At 40.9% G+C, this 22,015-nt stretch overlaps 2 protein-coding genes across 3 annotated transcripts in view; one reads left to right on the top strand and one right to left on the bottom strand.

The window, feature by feature from the left end:
• Nucleotides 1–22,015, bottom strand: part of LOC105670483 (coiled-coil domain-containing protein 112-like) — a 62,094-nt gene that overhangs the window by 31,033 nt on the left and 9,046 nt on the right. For both annotated transcript variants that reach the window (XM_012364023.2, XM_067350314.1), the window contains exon 2: nt 14,359–14,549. The gene's annotated coding sequence lies outside the window, so the exon portion shown is untranslated. The remainder of the gene's footprint in view (nt 1–14,358; nt 14,550–22,015) is intronic.
• Nucleotides 1–22,015, top strand: part of LOC105670479 (GAS2-like protein pickled eggs) — a 55,902-nt gene that overhangs the window by 27,281 nt on the left and 6,606 nt on the right. The window contains exons 4-7 of the mRNA XM_012364016.2: nt 19,378–19,579; nt 19,671–19,755; nt 20,597–21,014; nt 21,389–21,758. Of these exons, the coding sequence (XP_012219439.1) occupies nt 19,378–19,579; nt 19,671–19,755; nt 20,597–21,014; nt 21,389–21,758 (1,075 nt within the window). The remainder of the gene's footprint in view (nt 1–19,377; nt 19,580–19,670; nt 19,756–20,596; nt 21,015–21,388; nt 21,759–22,015) is intronic.

Raw genomic sequence — 22,015 nt, 5'->3', positions numbered from 1 at the left:
TATTGTTTACTTAATTATCTTTTTTGTACTTATTTTTTACTGAAAAATTTAGCTTGCTTTTACAAATGGATTTTTAATTGCCGCAAAAAAATAAAAAAAAAAAGGAAAACTAATATTTTTTTACATATGTATTTGACACAATTATGCTGAACATAGATGCGATTGAAAAAAAGAAATCATATCAAGGTAAATATTTTGCCAAGTCTGTAGTAGATTTTATTGCGAGTTTTCACGGTGAAGTTACCACCGCCGGTGCCAGACGGAGCTTCGCCTCGCAAGCGCCGAAAGCTCGTATTGATCGCCGTTAGCCCATTTCGTATCAAGTTCAAGAGCAAAGACGGCGAAATCACCTCGGAAGGACGAAGTCCTTTTCCTACCTATGCCGACCGGTCACATCTTTCACATCACTTTCACATCTTTATGAACTTTCTCGTCTACGATCGTCATAATTCGCGTCACTTGATACAAGTGTTAACTGTCTTGCTATATCAGAAAGCGTTTCATTATCGGAAGAAAATATTGACGCGCCGTCGTTTGACATATTTGCGCTGTGGTTCATTTCCGGCGATAAGTGCACTTTTGCGAAATTTCACATATCTCTTTTTTCTTACTTCAAAGCCAGGTGGAATCAACACTATATTCGGGCTTTTTTTCCGCTCTAGATTTTCGCTTTTGTGGAAAGCAAAGTGTCTCTTCACTCTCACTTTCGATTTAGCTTCGACATTTTCAGATCTGCGATATTTTTATCTTCACAGTCGGTTTATATAAAAAAATAACGGTCTTTTATGACCAAGAAAAAATTAAATTAAAAAAATGATAGATAAAATTTATAGTTATATTGCTACCTCTGCGTTAGATATCTTTAGTACTTTCAGTGTGTTTACGTTTATATCTTCTATCAAAGTTTCTAGTGATAATTAATGGGCCATTTCTCGATATGATTAGTAGATTTATCGTAATCACGCAGTAATCACGCAACAAGTTCTACGTTACTTGGAGTTTATCCTTCGGGCGATACGGTGGAGTTACTTTCTAAGTATATATCGCTATTGACAATGACGTACGTTTCGTGGAAATATGATTCAGTTGGATCTATCTTCGAAAACATCGCCTAAAGTTATTACGTATTCTAAATTTACGTACACGTCACTCGCACACGTGATATTTAAATACAATCGTTCATGTTCAAAAATAGAGATAAAAAATAACGATAAGAACATAGTGATATTTTATACGATAGAAAAGTTGCGTAGAGAGAATCGACCGCAAAAGTCTATATATAGTCAGTTACTATCGAACTACTGATTGAACACAGTAAATTAGTCAGATGCCGAATCAAGTGTCTTTCCCACCAATTCTCCGATCGTTATTTCGAATCTTCCTCGCTAGTCGCTCGATCTTGCCTTCGCGTGATTTATTAACGATCCGAGGGAAAGGTTTACTATGTATCGAACGAGAGAACGAAAGAGGAATCCGCTAGCGCCTCTACGCAGAACTACCATAAATGGCGTTGAACTCTCCTTGAGTCTCCGTGTCAGTTATTACGTACAATTAGCCTGAGATGCTGACGAGAAAGAAGGTTGCTGTAGCCGCGCAAGGTCTACCTGCGGTCAGAGTCTTAGCTAATCACTATTTACTGAGCACGAATTAAACAGAGGGAGAGAGAGAGAGAGAAGAAGAAGAAGAAGAAGAAGAAGAAGAAAGATTGAGAGAGGTGAAGAAATCTAATACCGAGATCGGTCGCACTTCGGGGTCGGTCAGTAATTATACGTAACCGCGTAACGTAGACCAGAGATTAAAGCTAATCATTTCTAGACTGGGTTATCCGATATGTGCGAGTCAACGCGATACAAATGAAACGAACGATGGCTGGCCGTTGATCCGATCAGTTTGTAAACTGGAGAGCGCAGCCCTTACGAAGGGTGAGATAACCTCGAGGGAGTCGCGAGGATATTTTGATTCGCAGAATATCAAATCAAATTATCAATGTGAAGGTTATCGCGAATATTTAAGGCCGCGATTTTTGGATGTTAAAATCTATCTTTTCAAAATTTTTTTTCCATACATTTTTAATACCTTGTGTGTCGAATAATATTCTTATCGAATTATTTTCTTCACAGAGTATTTGAAATTTTTGTTTACTATCTTTAGGACGCGCTCAGTCGAATTTATTCCGAACAAATGAATTTCTCGACAAGATATTTCCGGAACAGTTTGAAATGGATGATTTCTTCCGCGGCTGTGCACACAGGTCACCTAAATTTAGACGAGACCGGTACCACGTCGAATCAATACGTCAATAATCAAGCTCCGTATGCACGGAGGAAAGATCAAAGAAAATTTCGGAGTGCACGTCCTAGTAACCCCGCCTCGGAAATCCTTTGGGAATCCCGAGACGTTGGCACTCTGGACTTTCATTGCAGCACATGTAGGTTACTCCGATGAAATGCACTCCAAGTGCTTCTAAACGTCGCCGAGCGTATCGACCGGAAGTCTCAAATTCCGTCGAAGCTCCGCGATGATTGCAGAGATGACTGAAATCCCGAGGCTCGGAACTATTTTCGGAATATATCTGTATTAAAAGCGACACAAGATATTTCTGATCAAGTTTGTTTTCACTTTTCTTTCGTTCGAATTATTTTTCCCGGATCGATATATGCAAAAATCAGAACCTGTTTTGCTTTCTGAGAAAATATCCTGTAGACTTAAATTTGATATTTTAGGCTTAGTACAGTTGTAGAATGCAGGTTTTTAATCATGCAATTAGCGACGCTACACCAAAATTACGCGAAATCGTGAAATTACAGCAAATTGCAGACCGGTTTCGCAGATCTCGTTCTATCATCATCAGTTTAATTACATTCTCGCCTCAATGTAATAAAGCCGGCAGACTCTTTAAGCAACAGACCAGAGCGCGAGCAGGCGCGATTCGCTATATAAAGGGCGTGACGAGTCGTTCTCGCGAAGCGGCGCGACGAGGTGACTTCGACGAAGCGTGAGTTTCTACGCGGGCTTTCAATTACCGTAAACATCTGCGGAATCACACATCTGAGAATCGCGAAAATAAACTATCGCGGGCGAGGGGAAGGGAGGAGAAGACACGGCGTGGCCGTCGCCGCCGTGGATGAAACAGCTGAGAGAGCTACGCGGGACGTCGTCTCTCGCGTATTGATTGCCGGGACGCCGGCGCGCGGCTCGACGCCGGGACGCCCGCTGTAAAAGCTGCGCCTTCAAAGCGCCGCGATTCCCCGGAATTCACCTGACGCGCACACGTGCGTACGTGTGGGAGAATCGTCCCTTCGACTCGTCGGGAATTGTCCACCCCACGCGCTTTCACACTTCTTCCTTTCACGCGTCGCGACGCGTTTATCTTATTCACGCGACGTGAGATCTCTCTGGATGACGGTGCTCGTACAACGTTATGCTCTTTCGTTAGGCTAATTGGTGCTGTAGGGTGTGTTCCGGAGATCGTCGAGCGCGGAGTGTCTCGCTGCAAATATTGCTCGGAGAGAAAACACGCTGACTCTCGCAGTGTTAAATATTCTTAATCAAAATGTTAAAACTGCGTAATTGCTTTAAGATTTAATTACGTTTCTTCAAAGAAAGGAAAATTTTGTCTGCAGTTCGTGCCAGCTCTTGATATTCTTTGATAAAATTTTGTTGGTATACAAATGCGAATAACTCTTCACATTGTAATTGTAAAATATTTTTAAAAAATGTGTTATTAGACATTTTAATTATATAATGAAAATAAAATTTAGTATCGCGGAACTTGTTTTCTTCTCAAGAGATGGCAACGATATTTCAGCTTACTCCAAATTTACCGCAATGTTGTCTTCACTTCCCAACATTAATCGTCGAGTGGAATGCGCCACTTGTAATTTACTGCATCTCACTTCTTTCGTTCGATGCACTTCTCCGCCGAATAACTCAATATGCGCCTTCAGCGACAACGATGGCGCACTGCGGCATTTTTTGATTTAGTGGCGACATGCCGAGAACAAGCACGGACTTCGCCGTTTAAAAGAAAAGAGAAAAAAAAGCAGCTACAATGCATATCTTAAGAGGAAGGCACTCTAATTAGGATCGGTACAATGACAAATCGAGGCGATTATTAAAAGTCGCGCGGACACAACGTTGCGGACCGCCCACGTAACTGTTTTCTTTTATGGTTCGCAATCGCCTTTCGAATTCGCTGTTTCTTTTTTTCTTCTTTTACGCGTTTACCGGTTGTGCAATTTCACAGTTGGGACACTTGTCGCTCCGATTTGCTTTAGCGGTCAATTGATTATCGCGAAGCGTGCGTGGGATGATATTTCAACGGCTGTATTTTTTGCTCATTAACAATTATTAATATTTTTGCACTTGCAGTAAAAGAATTAACTTTCGGAGATGTATCTAATATTACAAATAATACAAAAATACTACAACTAATATTCTTGCACAGCTAGTATTCGTATAAATGTACTATCGACTTGCAATGACGATAATAATGAACGAATGACAAAAATATGTGTGTCTTTCGCTGAGAATTTGCAAAGAGATATCTCTGTGTATTTCTGGCCGATGGGTCCTGTCTTTTTTCTCAGCAAACTGCTAATGTCGAAGGTGACGTCATTAGACAAAAATGGTTCTGGTCAAAGCTGATCGTTGTTTTATATATAAAAACCAAGACGAGCGTGGGAGTACAAAAAGACACTTGTAAGAGATGAGCTCGTATAGTGATTTTTTTATAGCGAATCTTTTTTTTACGACAACATTTTGTGTTTATAAACTGATCCCAATGTAAGATGATAGCTTTTTGTAAGGATCGTTGCAAACGATGTACTTCAAGAGTTTTTACATATTATTTTCACCAAAAGGCAATACCATCGAAAGAAATTGCATTTTACAAAGAACTTTTCAATATATTCTTCATCAAAGAGCGGTTTTATTTCAATCAAAGAATATGTATTCTTATTATATCTTATATATTTTATTTAATAATAACGCGTCAAAAAACTCGGCGGTTTTTTTAGTTTAGATCAATCGCATCGTCACATTAAGAAAAGCACAATACGCTTATCAGTGCGATGCGAGACATTGCATTCTGCAGTATACATATGCATATCGCATGACGCGTAAACCACACGTCGTAGCAACCGCTAGTTTGCCGAAGGCGGAATAAAATCGCGAGAGAACTAATTGACCCACTAATTAACCTTTCCTCACTGCCAGCGTTCTCAGTCATGTACATACTTTTTCTTCATTCATGATGTGCAAATATACAGTTTTAACATCCTGCATTGCTGTCCCAGTTTATAAATATGTTTTGAATCGACTATCCGCAATTTTCAAACAGGATAATTAATAGAATGAAAAAAAAACCCTGTCTTGTTGAGATTTGTCATTTTTTAACTTATTAATTGAAAGATGCCTTTCATAAGAAGCCATTTAACTACATAATTTAACGTATAAGTATATAAAGATTAATTTCTATTATCTCTCGTCCACAATCAGCGATTGACCAGATTCCAAAATTTGCATTCAAAGTTCCTTAAAAATGTCTGTAGTGTCTTCAGTCATGCAGAAATAATCTGGAATTTTTCTCCGGATAAAGAACTCGATATGAAAAGGATTAATTGGTAGTTTATCGCCGGGGCGTTACGGGTATTACGCAGGTCTTACATTATCCGCGATAAACGCGTTCATCAATTACGAGAGTGAGCGTGGCGATAGGTTGAAATATTTCGCGGCGTTTCATTAGACGATTTCCTCGATCGTGTAACCGCCTCTAATCGACGCTCGGTAAATATAGCCCGCTCCGAGCTAGCTTGCCGGATATAAATTGTAGCCGCGCGTTTCACATTCTGGATTGCGTATGGAGCAAAAGTCGGAAACGAGACAATGCACCGCGAGCGTAACCGAACGATCGCATTGCCATAAATCGCGATGGATTACGCGCAGTGCGTTGTAACGTGCTGCTCCCCGGAGGAATTTATTTGCAATCACGGGGTGAGATTATTTAAAGCCTTATTTACGTCGAAGTATATTCTCGAGCGTATAAAAGATGCCTCAGGATTATGCTTTCTTCACGGTAGGAATATTGAATTTACTAGGATATTCACGAAGCTTTACTTTAAGTAGCTTTATAAATATTATAGATTTCATTTTATAACTGGTCTAATTGGCAGTTACATTGATCTCTTTCATGAGCTTATGAATTGGATTTGCGATATCGTAACAAGTGATACATCGACCTTTTATGTAAGAAGTCAAGTGGATTAGAATCCATATCAGTAGCCAGCGTTTTGAACTCCACTGCCGATTATACTGAATGCCTTTTATGATGTTGAGTCAATTAAATTCTTCCATCGATTTTAACACGTTGAAATAAAATTAAAATTTTGCAAAAAACGCAGACTTGTTAACCTGCTGCTATTAAACAGCACAAGATCCTAATCTCCGCTGCACTAACTGATCGTTAATAAATCGTGTGGAAACGAACTAATCGAGAACAGAACATTCTTACTTTCGCCCGACATCCCTCACTAACGAACAAAAAGCGCGAAACATCTTCGCGACGAGATCGCACTCTACTCTCGCGATCAAGATCCAAGCGTCGCTGAAATAAATCGCGATCTCGTCTCGTAGATCTGCTCTCTTCCCACGAGAGCCTCCCCCGCGCGCACACGATCCTTGGGAAGATCGGTTGGCGATGATAATGCCAAGATAGCGATCAGTATCTCGACCGGAGGTTCCATCACTTTCTCCGCCGTGTGTACACCTATACACAGTGTTTCAGGAAGAAGTGTCATATATGCGGAAGCTGCAGGGTATCCCGCCGGGGAAAAAGTTCATATAAATGGAGGTGCAGTTCCGCAGTTATGGAACTGAGTGGATATAGTAAATAATGTTAAGTGGGCACTTAAGAGTAGTTTTCGAGAAGATGCTCAAACGTGAATTGCATTTTTCTCGATAAACACTATGGCAATTATTATTTCATCAATTCGTAGAGAAATACTTTACAAATCGGAGAAGCTCTCTTGAAAGATCACATTGAATTAATTTGCAATTCATTGATTCTGCGGTCTGTATCTAAGTTTCCCTAAGCATCTCTTTCCTGTTTAAGCGGCTATAATTTTCTGATTAGCGTAGAATTTATCGCGTTCGTATTAATAAACTTTTTTACTCAAGTTTTTATCGAGACTATCTGTTCTGGTCTTCATCGCGTCTTTGTTTTGGAACGCTTTGTATGTCACAACGAGGCCAGATGCCGCGATTAGAAGGCGACCCGACAATCGACTTTTAAGTTTCCTTCCTGACATCTTCTAGCCAGTCACGGAGTCAACGCTTGTGACGTAATTCCCTTTGAGTCAACCGATACTCTTGGCCGTTGCACTTTAGTGTGTTGATTAATGTTTATCGAGATCGATACTCTTCGAAGTGCCCGCGGGCCGTAAATGATTTTCCGTGGTCATTACGTAGGCAGGAAGAGCCTGGATAGTGAATTTTAAGCAGCCGCCTCCTTGCTCCTTTGAAAGTCAACTTTAACGAGAGACTGCGCTGCTTGATGAAGATTGCAGCAAAAACTGTTTAAAATTTATTCGTAAGATAAAATTAGCAAAAATGTAATGATAAGAGATTATATGCAATTTGGATTTTTTTTCAACTTTAGTGATCTGAAAATAATAAAAGTATGCAAGCGACGCGATAAATCTCTGATAAAACTCTTGGAAGTCAACGCTACTCGAGAATCCTGCTTCCAAGTTCCAGGATTTAGATGCAGGCGCGTGTATTAATAGAAACAGCTGGGGTGATTTTTAAACGACTGCCGCGGGGACATTCGAGTTTCCTCGAGTTGTAGGTCAGCTCGCAACGGCGAGAGAGATAAATGAAATTTCCGCCACTTTCGCTTGCCCGAGTACTCCTACGTACGACGCGGCGAGATGTCACGATTATAGAAGTCAACTCAACTCGATCGAGTCTTTCAAGCGAGTCTTTCGCGATTGCAAATGAAGGTGACAAACGTGATACAATTTCGATCATTCTCGACACCTCGCTGATCCTTTCATCACAATAATGAAAAACATATACAAACTCCCAAAATAATTTCCAAGTCGTCATTCTATGCGATTATTTAAAAAATGTTAATTTTATTTTGGATATTTAAAACAGAACTAATTTCTAACTAATTTCTTAGTTGTTTACTAAGAGAAGGAAAAGTTGCAAAGTTGTCTGAATATATTAGAGAGTATTTTATCTATCAGTGTTTTAGCTCTATCTTGAAAGTTATAAAAATCACGAAGCTTTGACCGGTCTTAATATATTAGAGAAAATTTTATTGATCACTTATGTGCTTTAATTTTAGATAGCGACAGTACTAATACTGTTATATCACATAGCTAGCAATAAGCATGTCAACTTTCACGTTTTATTCATGTCTTCGCATACCGCTGTCAGACTACTGTCTCACTCCGTCGCCAAATTCCACGTATTCCAACTGTCTGTTGCTTTAGGTCCACGCAATTAAGTCTTTCACGTTACGCTCCAACGATTGCATTCACGAAGAGTTCCGGCATATATCACGGAACTGTATCCTACGTCTATATCATTTCAATGCTTGCATATAGCATGTTTCATATCCACTGAGGCAAACCTCAGGCAAGAATTTTTTTTCATAAATTTCACATCGAGTGTCATCATTTATTTTATGCTATTAATTAAATATCATCTATCAAACTTCGGATTAAATTCTTGCTATAAGATTCATTTGTAACCAATTAAAAATTCAAATTTCATCTATATTTAATAGAAAAATTCATGTGCGCGTAGGAGGATTATTTATAACAGGCGAGTTTGATAATTCCGCATGACAGCTGCAGGCTCACACGGCTTGAGACATCCTGTACATTCGATCCGCGGCAACTTTCCTTGCGAGCGCGTAACATTGTAAAACTGATGGCAGTTCGAGCGCAGTAACGTCGCTGACAAGCGCATTAAAAGGCCGCGGGACACTTCTCGTTTGTTCAAGTACAACCTTTCGTATACCGCGCAACAATACTTCCGCGTGTCGACGTATCTATTAACATAACAACGCGAGGAAAATTAATCCCGCCGCCGCCGGTGCCCGCGAGGAACTTTCCTCCACCATTTCTCCCGTTCCACCGTCATCTGCCAGGTCCACGTTCGTGTGACCTCAACGCGCGTGCCACCTCCTCCGCATGCAACGTCGTTCTCTTAAATGCAGGCGCATACTGGCATCGCATGCCGCGCAATCCACGGCGCAATCTACGCAGGCCAAACCCGCGTTCCTGGTCCTGCGATTGAATTGCGCTTCTCTCAAAGCGCGGGAGCGAACGCGCGGAATGAAGACTCGGAGAAGTTGTGATCCTTTTTTCTATCCGCAAAATTCGGACCGATAGCAAAGGACATGTGTCTTCGATATATTTTCTACATTTTTTAATAATAGATATTTATTACTTGGATTGTGTTTCTTGTTAATTTTTCGTCGCAACGCCTTATTATTTGCAAAAAATTTGTAATTAATCTTCAGTGGGCAAAGATCAAATTGGATTTAATTTGACATTCAAGTATATTATTTAACTTGTTTTCTTCCGTCTACAATGCTACTATAACTTTCATTTACGACAGGAAATGGTACTTTTTTTCCGGTCAAAAAGTTATTTAATCAAAACTACAGCTATAAGTCATTGTAAGACGACCGAGGCAGATTAATCTTCGTACCTAACATTTAGTTAACATTAATGCGCGGTAATAAACAAGGATTATTAATACCTATTGGCAATAAAGTATGCTTGATACGAAATCGGGGATCATTGCGCTTGTCGGGAGAAATATACGATCGTACCTCGGCAGCCGGCAATTATACAAGCCTATAAATTAATTGCGTTAAAAGAAGACACTCTCTGGTAATTAGCGATTTATTTTCCGCATCGAGGAAACGTGTTCGCCACGTTAACCTTTCCCGAGTCAAACTCGTTTTTCTAGCTTTCCGCTCAGCGATCTATCCATGTTGCATATTTCATTTTGCTGCGCAGTATATGGTAAAAAATCGATCGCTTTTTCGAAGGGTCCTTTTTCGCACTCAATGAATAGTTTGCAAAAAGGTTTTGTTATGTAATTAATCGAACAAGTGTTGTTAGCTCTACATTTTTACAGGAATTTCAATTTGTCGCATTTTTTATTTTCCACTTTTTGTCCCTTCTTCGTCGAAATGATTCTGCTGTGCAGAAATGACGTTATAGATGACATATGTCAGTCGGATTATGTATGCGTCTGATATTTATTATTTATGTTTTTCCGACCGTATGCAGCATGTGAACTTAAATCGGCTTTGCTCAGTTTGTTCGATCAATCGACGTTGCACGCGAAGTGTATCAGTGTCACAAGAAATGACCGCGCAAGTATGTGGGACAGTTGATTGATCGCCGTGAAAATATTTAATGGTCGTCAATTAAGGAAAGGATTTGCCGCGATCGCCGTCGGCTCTTTTCGTTGGCGCGTTTCATCACAGGAAGTGCACCTGTAGCGCGGCTTTTTAATTCGTCGCCCGGTAAAGCCTCTTTAATGCGTCATGCCGATTCGCTATCGGAATTAGAAAGTCATCGATGCGCCGCAGGCAAAAGCGGTAAGAGAGAGAGAGAGAGAGAGAGAGAGAGAGAGAGAGAGAGAGGGGGGAGGAGATATTATTTCAGGGCCGTTCATTCTTTTTCCCTCGTCGAGTTTCCTGAATTTTCCGGGCTTCATTATATCGCACAGTTAATAACGATAATATCAGCTTTAACTTTATTTCTGAAGAATTTAATTTCCATGCAGATTCTTAGAGTAGGAATCGACATGTAGATAAAGCGGAAAAAGCGTAATGAAGAAAGAAAAGGAATACGCGAGGGAAGAGGACGGGTATCGTAATTGCACGATATGTTAGCGAAGCGTGCATTCACGTCGATTTTTAATGTGTACGACGGTGGCAGTTACAAGATACGGCATGTAATGGTACACGGGAGTAATTAAACGGCGTATTCGCCGCCGTTCATTAAGCCGCGATAACGTAAATTACGATACTATAAATTAATAAACGTAAGTAAGGCGGCCATTTGCGTCGTAGACACGCGAGCGATTCAAATTGACTCGTTAGATGTGCGCCACAAGAGTGATCGCCCCGATATCCCGCTTGCGCACGCTTTATTTATGGGCCAATAACGAAAATCTCTTATATAATAGAATTCGCATTTACAATAGTAATTGAACAGGTGTGTGCGAGGGGCTCGCATTGCCCCGCGGGCATGCAAATAAATATGCATGGGCAATTTAAATTATTATAAATGATTGATTGTTGCGTGATGCGGAATGATTAGATTTACGCGGCCCACATTTAAGTATCTAACAAGTATACGTGATATCTGCGCGGACTATCTCGCCGCCAGAGAGAAATACTTCGCTGCCAGATCGTTTCGACCAATTTAGCGAAATTTAATGGCAATTTATACTTTTCACATCTTAATTTTAGTAATATCAATTTGATATTTTAATGCGAATTGCACAAGACTGATAAGATAAGATTTATATATTGCAATAATAACGGTAAACACTTGGAAAATGTGATCCGATGTATCGCTCTCGTTTCTAATGGAGTCAAACGCGAGCGGTAATCATTTTTGTGACGATTTTTTCAGAAACTAGATTAAGAAAATCTTGCGATTTTATCGTGAGCGCTTTAATCCGAGCTCCGAATGCACCGCGTGCAATTCATTAGTGCGCACGCATGCAACGTGCGCAAAGATCTCTATCTGCATCCGATTTGCGCGCTCGAGAAAGTTGCTTTACGAGAATCGCGCGTTTTTCATCGCTCGGAGCGTACATCGCGCGAAGTCATTTCGCGCATAGAGCGATATGGATATCCGAAAAATTCTCACAGCCGACCGACGAGCCTCGATACGCGTGGGCGATACCACCCGTCCCTTGCGTCTCTCTCTTTCTCTCTCTCTTTCTATCTCCTCCTCTCCCTCGCTCCGATCGTTCTCTCTAAACGAATACACCGATAATAATCCGTATTCCGTATCGTTAGGTTGGGTCGTGTTACGTAAGCCGTGGCGGCCTTGCATTATAGCATCATAACCATTCATCCTGTCCGTTCACCTGCAATGCGCCACACAATTTGTCCCGAGCGAACGATAGACATGCACTGATCTATAGGGCGTTCTGTCCATCATGCGCTTTCTCTCAACTGTGTAGATATCAGACAGCAAGCTGAGAAAATTGTTGCTTTTTTCGATGTTAAGATATGAGTAGTTTTGCAGTCGCAAAGGAATGGCATTCTGGCTCTCGCGAATTAAGCTTTCAGTGTAAGAGAATAGACGACAAAATCTTTTCTCGAGTAATATTCAATATTCAGTATTACAATTTTTTTATATTGACGTTTCTCAAACCTAAAAAATTAGCAGAATTTTAATTTAAAAGTTAGCTATCAATTTCTAATAATTTATTAAAAATTCATTCCGAGGAAAAGTTGATTCTAAGATGGCAAATAGTTGACAGGAATTGCACGTTACTTGGGATATGCTATATATCTAAATGCATGTATCCATTAGTGAGCGAGAAATGTTCCGTGCCGAAAACGAAGGCGCATAGATTACCCGAGAAATGTGAAAGAAATGCTGTGATCCGTGAAATAGATCCATTGACTTCCAATCATAGAATTGGTTCACTGGATAGCCACAGTATGACACTGTTCCATATTACAATTTCTGAGAATAGTTCTGCTCCAATAAGAACTCAATGAAGGGGAAATGTAAAAACTTATGCTTTACTTATATGTTAAAATCGTCATTACTACAAAATTTCTATAGAAATTTCTATAAAGTTAATCATATGTCAAAAATATAAAACAATGAACATATTTAGCAATAAAAAAATGTAAATAAAAATGCGTTGTAATTGTAAAACAAGCAGAGGAAAGAGATGGAGATTACAAAGAAAAAGAAAAACTGCATATTAAGGAATTAATGCGTCACTTTTGCGAGACAAGAATGAAATCGCGTGGTTTAATTCGACCTATAGCGCATTCGCACACCGGAAACGCGTAGCCTACAAACTCAGTAGCTCGTAGACAATTGGTCTGTCGCAAAACGGTCGAGGACGATGAAAGAGGTCGGCGAAGATGGCAATTGTGGTGACCTGGATCCGGTATCAACCGGCGATTATGCGAGACAATCGGAAAATTCGCGTCTAATAACTCGATCGCGGCGCAATTAAGTGCATAATTAATCGATATTTCTTGGCAATCGGCTTTTGGTGTTCGTTACGAGTGCTAATGTCGCCATTAGTCTCGCTGCCATAACATTTGCAGCGACTAAAAGGACAACAAGCCGGATCCGCTTGATAAGCGCCATAAATTTCGCCTGTCGCCGCAGCGACGTGCATTAACGACCATTAGAAAATCGTCGTCGAACCGGTTGCATTGCCGTCATTGATACTTTCGTTATTCCGTAATAAACGAAGGATCGCATGTTACGCAAAACGTGGTCGCGCGTCGCGCGCTGCGCTACGCCCGTTTCATAAACACAATAACAACTAATGATAATTTCTTCACTTGTTAAGACGCACAAGACAGACTTGTCAACGAGCAAGTCGAGATTAATCTTTTGTCGCGTAGAGCATCGCATTTTTTGTTCTTGATAGATCTATTTACTGCGAAGTATGTATTGCACAATTGTGTTAACCTACTTATTTCAATGCGATTCTTTTCAAAATGTTTTAATTTCGCTTTTTATATTTGTTTTAAAGATTATAATTGTATGGCTCATTTAATTGTAATATTTCTGTAAGACACAAAACTCACAAAATCTGCGGCTTGCTCGATTCCAATTAAAGAGAAATTTTCTGAAAAATATATTGCACCGTGAAAAATATTTATTCTATGCCGTTGAAACTTTCACATTTTTATCGTCAGTGTCATCTATTTCTGTGCAGGCAAGGTTTATAGCCTATTTTTTAATTGATACATTAGCGTTTCGTTGCTTTATATAAAAAAGAGAGAGAGAGAGACGACTATTTCTCCCGCCGTTTCGACCCACCGCGCATTTAATGCGGCGCGTTAATGATACGCGAATGACGACGAGTTAATATTCCATATAATTGATTCTTAAAATAGCGTTCAGAACGGGTTCTCCTCGATGGCTGGCGCAAAACGATAATGCAACCGAGCCCGAGTAAATAAATCCGCGCGCACCGAACCCTGCAATGTGCCATTAGAGCCGAGCCACCGATTGGTTGCATCAAGACTTGCTCGTCGTAAAGCTAGTGAAATTGTACCCCGTTAACGTACCTCTTAATTGCAAATTGTTTTGTATGACTTACCGATTGGTGATCGCCGCGAATTGTTGAACTACGCCACGCAGAAATCATTTACAGGCATAATTTGGTCCGATTTATATCCTCTCGTATTTCTGACCGCTTTGAATCCCTGCATGTTGCATTAAAAGCGTGAGATGTGGCAGTCTTGTTATCTTGAATTTAGACAGCGAACAAGAAATGTGTACTTGCAATTTCTGAAAATTTTCAAAACAAGAAAAGAGAATTAAATAATATTTAATTATTATATATATAAATGTTTATCGAATAATATTTAATTAATATTGAATGCAAATTTTAAGACGCTTTCTTTCTCGAATTAATGTAAGATATAATCGTAAGACTTTAATGGAAAAATTGTCTAATATTTTCTTTTCTTTTGAAAAAATTTTGGTGACGTCCATGACTCGTCGTTGGCGTCTTGATAAAAAATTTATTAAATTATCGAGCAATAACGGCCGTTGCGATGCGACCGGATTCGTTAATCGACAACACGACCTGATTAAATATTTGGAAGAAGAAACGACGTGTGACGCAAGTGGAAGCTTACCATCGACGTCAGCCGGAACGCCTTCGGAATCCGCAATGGGACGTTCGTTCGTAATGATTTACCGAGCCATCGTTTTTTTCACGAAGACCTCGTTCGGATATTGAGATTTTTAATTCGATCTTACGTAACGCGTAATTAGTCACTCGAAGAATCGAGATCAGATTTGCACTAAAAACACGTGTGAATTTTTAATGCCTAATAATTCAACGTTGATAGCGAAATTAATCGAGTTTTTATGATATAATTAAAGGCTGGAGTTTTATGATAATTAAGAGATAATAAACTTGTTGTTATACAACTTGAGGTAATTCCATATTATAATTTCCGAAAATATTCATATGACAATTTAATCAGGAAATATTATACGATTTTTTATATACGTTTTTATTTACAATTCGATACAATACGACAGTTTGTCTGTAAAGCTCGCAGCTATGCAACCACGTGCAACATACGTCATAAAACTGCAGAGTATTATATCTTTATCGAGAACTGGCCGCGATCGGCGTTATACATAATGGATTATTTAACACCTGGAGACACGAAGAGCGAAAAATTCGTTACGTTTTATATCATCGAGAAAATTCCGCTCGTGACAGTCGCGAACAGTCGCACGCACCGCGCCGCGTTTGCGCTTGTTAATTTATCGAGCAGTCCGTATAAATCGTTCGCTAGAAAAGTGTCGCTTGCATGGCGAGAAAACGCGGCATTCGGTGTCCATTTCTCAGCGGTCCGCTGACCAAGAATTTCGCGCGGTATGTTGTGTTACACATTGCGAGCGCGAACGGCACGACACGGTATCGATAAATAATTTTTGCCGCCGGTGATAAATGCCTGCTGCTGAATGTGGTATTCGAGATGCTAAAACAAAGGCTCTAAATGTTTAGAAGCATGTTAGCCGGAAGAATGAAATAACTTTATGCAAATTTGACAATGGTAGATTTGTCAGTTAAAATTTGTACGGCAATTATTATTCTACGATGTGAACACGGTTCGCTACATTTCCCCCAATATCTCTGTGAATATAAATTATGTTTACTATTATAATTCCCTAGGGATTAGACCGGAGGGTTTCCCGCCTGTTGCCCAACTGTCGGAACAATTTGTCTGACACGTAAACGATGAATTTCAAACAGTCGTAACTGATTGTAAATACGGACATGTACACGATACAGTCTTGGATCTGGGTCGACGTTAAGAGAGAGCCAGTAGAACACGTTCTGGGAGTTAGATTGGATCTCCCATAGACACCCTGTATATTTAAGGTGATCCGACTCGATGATAAGGGAGAGTGATCGATAGCATGGCTGGTTTAACGCCCGTCGTGGAGAAAATTCCGATGTTCGAACTATTGAGCAGTGATTCAAAACGAAGCCGCCTCACGAAGTTATCAATAAAGTCGGCGAGATAAATAACTGAAAAATGTACGATGCGATTAACAAAACGCAGGTGTGTATTATAGCTGATTGGAAATCTATCAGAAATCAATAAAACTGCGTTAATAGAACCAATAAATAACAAAAATTAAAATTGCGGCAATCAATTAAATCTTAAATATGAAATGATTTATAAGAGATAATTTAATTAAGCATGTACCAGAAGAAAATCTAAGATAAAATAATAAAATATTCTCTAAACACTTAATAAATTACTATAATAAATAAAATACTAAATGCTTAATAAATTAATAAAATACTAAAGCAAAGAGATACAGGCGAGCATTTGAAAGTAGAGAGAAAATACTTCTCAGCTTCCAAGGAAGCACAGTTACCTCTAGAAAATCCAAGAGGTAGCGCACGTGCTCCTCGCTTCACGATTCTCCGCGATAACCATAACTAATTGCCGACCGCATCTCAGACAGTTTCTACAGTCATCGAGATATACAAAAAATAACAATGAGACGGAACACCCTCCATCTGCCACCGCTGCCGGGTTAAGAAACAAACGGAACACCCTCGGCGTCGTAAATCGCGGCCCCGATGACTCGATAAGCGTGCGCGCACTCGCGCGCATAAAAGCGCGATAAACTGCCGATCTCCTCAATCGGCGATCATCGATACCGCCGGCTAATGATCACTTCCGGCGGCCAATATCGACGCGCGCGGCGCGCTCATTGATAAATGATTACGTCAGTGACGTCGCGGGGTGCGGGATGGGTGGCCACCTCGTGAACGCCGAAGGACACGCGTGTTCGCGTGTTGTATCGGCGCGAGATTTGCGACCGCGATACCGCCGGGTCGGCCGCGATCAATATGAAGCGAAAGCCGTTGCACACACCGGGCGCGCGTCGCTCTGCGACACCGCGCCGGCGGATCGATCGATCCACCGGCTTATCGGTCGATTTGATCGATAACGCGCGGAGGGGGAAGGAGAAAAAGGAGGCATGGGTACCGCGCGATCGGTCGGTCGATCGCAGGCGTGTGTACCTACACGGCGGGCCGATAAATCGTCGGCGACGCCGACGGCGACGTCACTTCGGCGGTGCCGAGGAATTGAATCGGTCAACGGTGGACGGGCTCGTATGCGCTACCAAGTGATTCTGTAATTCTTTGCACCGTAGTCGTGTCGCTGTACGGACAGCAATATCTTAACACACGTCTCGACGAATAAAGCGAACTTTCTGTGATACCAAACATTCGCTCCGCTTGGAACATTTCATTTCAAATAAAATTAATTAAAACCGTAGCAATTAAAACTGTATAAATTTTTATCCTGCAATAAAGTCATAAAAAGAAAAAAAAGCACGCGTAACTCGAAGTTATTTAGTAGAAATTAAGTATGATTGCGTGATATTACGTAAAATCTGAGATGTATTTATTGAGATCAGCATGAATCGTTACACAATCCATTACACGGAGCATTTTATTTTATTATTCGATAAGAAACCAAATTCGAAAAAGAGCGATAATAAGTTACGAAACTTGCGCGTCGTTTCAACACACTTGACTATCTTGTCTTCCAGTTGAACTGGACTCGATCTCGGTATCTTGAAAGTTTTCGCCCGAGATAGGAGAAAAGAAGTCGCACACGTCTCTTCTCGTAATTCTGTCGGAGAGGCGAAACGAGCTTGTTTCATAATAAGGGACGCTCCTTCAATGCTGAAGAAACGGGGGACTTTAATGCGCGCAACTCGCGCGCAATTACCTCTGCTTTCTAATTCGGGCGCTTGGGAAGACGCTTGTGAAAATGATCCCTTTCGCCGTATTCGTTGTTAACTAACTCGCCCTTTCCGAGGTTCACGATCTCACGAGACTTTCGAATGTTTAGTCTCAAACATACAAACGAAGTAATTAAGCATCTGCATGATGTCATGTACTCGTGAAACTAATGGTTTCTTAATTTGGTAACCTAAATAAAATTACATACCAAGAGACATTTTCAAATTATTTTATCTTTGACGATCTTTAACGTTAAATTTCTTCAGCTTATATTTCAGAAAATTTCATAAAAATAAATTTATGTAATGAAAAGAAGAAAAAAAAACTGATAATGAGAAGCGGTAATTTTGGAAATTACAGCTTCGAATGTTTATGTTGAGCGAGTAAGTCGGTGATTATCATGTTCGCAACATATACATCATTTCAAAAGGTCAAATACTTCATTAAAATTGTCTGCGAAACGCGACGCGTGACCCTTCCTTCATTACGCCGCGAACAAGAGCGACTTTCTCGCGAGGAAAAGCAAGGTTTCCCGGGCTGATGATTGATCTTAACACGAGCGGCTTTGCGTTTTTGTTCGCCGTGACTCAGCGAGCAGCCGCCGCTGAAAGCGACTCGAAAGACGGAGTCAAGCAGTTCTACCTGTTCCCCACGGCCTTGTTAACGAAACGATGAACGTCCGTTCGAGACCATCTTGATGCGGCTTCCGAGAATTTCGTTCCGTTCCTACTAATTACCGGAGGCGTTCTATATTCTCCCGCCTTTTAGAGTCCGTTGATGTTTCTCTTCGCAAAACAATACATTCAACAAACCGGGTCCAGTTTCGATGGAGCCTGATGTATGTGTATGTGTGTGTGTATGTGTGGTCCGGAAAAAAAAATAATCGACTAACATACCCTGCGGTATTTGTTGTTTGGGATCGAATTCAAGAATATACCACTAACCGCTTATTCGAGTATGAAAATACATTTGACGACTGCGGAGAATATAATGCGCTGAAAATAGCGACGCGAGTTTAGCATCGATATTTCCAAGAAATTGACTTTCAAAGCATTGCAATCGAAAGTTCTGGAAACATTGAATATGCGGGCCGTACGAGATGTATCTTGGAACAAAAACAACTGACATTCAGTTATTCGAATAGAATCTTTCTTTTACCAGAAAAAACGGCAAATCTCTAATATTCAAGGTTGATGTTATATTATATTGTCTGAAAATTCAGATAAAATATTTAGAAAATGATACGCGCTAGTAAAATATGAGAAATATCAATCTGAAAGGAAATCCATTTGAAAATCGATTACTTTTCCTTTTTAGGTTCGCGATATCGTAGAGGAGTGCACATGTCCGACACAGTTCCCGATGATCCATGTGGCCGAGGGCAAGTATCGAATTGGCGACACGAAGGTCACGATCTACGTCCGGGTCCTACGCAGTCACGTAATGGTGCGTGTCGGCGGCGGATGGGACACTCTCAGTCACTATTTGGAGAAACATGATCCTTGCCGATGCAGAAACTGTAAGTATCGCGTCCGTTTCATCGAATCATTTTTTTTTTTTTTTTAACCGTAACGATGCAATATGATAAATCTTTCTTCTTGCCCTTTCAGCGCACCGCTCGATGGTCTCAGCGAAACTCATTCAAAAGGCCGGCGGATCTTTCGATCTGGGCAATGCGCAGGTGCATTATGAACGGTGAGTATCACTTTTTTTTTATTACAGTGCAATTTTAATTATATATTCAACGCCAGAATGACACACAATGGCAATGAAATTGAATTTGCTTTCAAATACAGCCAAACATTGAAATCATTAAGTTAAAAGGCAAGTTTCAGTTCTTTTTCATTTCGAGTTGTTTGTAAATATAGCGAATTATAATTATTCTAATATTAAAATTATGCAACGTAAAAAGTCTAGTTTGCCAATATTTTACATTACCCTCGCATGAATTATTCTCGAGATTATTTCAAACAATTAAATAATAAAATTATTATTCTGACTTTTAAAATATTTTTCATGACATTTTGTGTCGTATCATAATTATCGCTACGCCTAAGACCTTATTTTGAACATAAATATCAACCGGTATATGGCATTTGCACCACTGCCTGAGTTATGGAGTTATTCCATCGCGAGACATTCTATGTAGGTATAAGATAATAAAATACGCGGATGCAAGCGCGCATTGTGTGTTACACATACACTGATTGTGAATAACTTACACTACCGTCTACAAGTGCATTAGACTTGCAAAACAGAAAAACAGTCTTTAGGTAAAAGTAGACGACATATATCGTACGTGTCTTAACTTTTCCGACAAATGCGTGCAAAGTATATTTATTAACGCTAGTGATTTTTCCCATAAAATATTCTTTACGTTCGCAAACTTACGGCCGGTGCTGTATAACGTCGTGACATTTCGTCGCGTGCGCGGGAAACTGGAAATTCTCCGTTGCACAGCCGGGTCAGTGCGGCCTGACGATAACGACCGACATCAATTCCGCCGTAACACCCGGCCCGTTGTTCCCACCTACAGATCATCACCTCCGAGAACCCGGCGGAGTTCCGCGTCGAGCGTCGGCTCGGTACAGAATCTGCAATCGGCGCAGCTGCACGCACCACCCAGAAGCATTTCCAGCAATCGCTCGCGATCGCCCACACCTCACCGACCGGCAGCCGGCAGCAAGCAACAGCATCAGCAGCAATCGAGCGACGAGCAGAAGAAACGCTCGAGGAGTCCCACACCGCATAGGAAATTGCTGGCGAGCCCGAATTACCAGCCCGATTTGGCGAAGCAGAGATCAAGGTCGCCGACGCCTAGGGCGAACCTGAGATCGAGAAGCCCGACGCCGCGCGTGGAGCGGAAGAACATAGATACGTCCAAGAGAAACGCCGCGCATAACGAGGAGGCGCGATCGCCGACGTATCACGGGAGGCTTCAGGAAAACGGCCGAGTAAGTTCAATTTTATTCCTCTAGTCAAATGCACCGTTAAAAGGCTGATGTAACTTTTCGAATAGGAAATTTGTAATTTTAATATCTTTCTATGATAAAATTTCGCCACAGTCATAAAAGAGAAATAGTTTTAAGTGAAAATGGACTACATCGTCCTATTCTGACAAATAAATTCAAATAAATTCGTTAATACATTAATGATTTTCCTCACAAATCTGATCGTTCTCATTTACATTCGTGAATGACCTTCTACACGTCACGACATTTCGTTGCGAGCTCGAAAGTGGATTGTAACAAAATAAAATAATTACTTTCGAATTTTTTAACTTCGATATGTCACGAAATCTCACGGCGATCTCTTTGCGTTTGTTCAGGAGAGCGGCCTTAAAGTGCCAGGAGAATTCACTAAGCGATACGTCGTCGAGGGCGGCGTGGCGCGTCGGGCCGTCGAGAAGGACGACACGCCGAAGTACGAGCCGTCCATCTACAATTACAAGTGCAGCGAGGACTCGAGTGGCAGCCGTAGCTCCACGCCGAGCAAGGAGGACCAACCGGCCCTCGAGACTTTCGGCAAGGACGCTACGGCGAACACCCAGAAGTCGCCGCACGGTGACGGCGAGCACTCGGACAATTGCAGCGAGGTATCCGACGAGGGTTACCGAAGCCTCGGTGCTGTCCAGCCGTCCACTGCCAACGGAAATTCCGCCAGCACTCAGGGCTCGCCCACGGTTGCCGATTGTCAAAGTAAGTGGACATCGTACACTCGATATCGCGTTTCGCAATGGGATTTAATCAGAAATTGCTTCTCCGTATTATCGCCACTGTTCGCAAAATAAGACGGTCGTTTTTTTTTTTTCTTTTTTTGTTTTACATCCGAGAATAATAAAATCGATCTTATTCGGCGAAATTGATGTAGACTCGCGACATTTGTTTCCGTTGGTAATGAATGAAATACGGCGACGCGTTGATCAGATTCGAGTGCCCAACGTTGGGACGTTTAC

The sequence above is a fragment of the Linepithema humile genome, chromosome 2, assembly GCF_040581485.1.
Source record: "Linepithema humile isolate Giens D197 chromosome 2, Lhum_UNIL_v1.0, whole genome shotgun sequence".
Taxonomy (NCBI): Eukaryota; Metazoa; Arthropoda; class Insecta; order Hymenoptera; family Formicidae; genus Linepithema; species Linepithema humile.
This window is presented reverse-complemented; position numbering and strand designations above follow the sequence as displayed.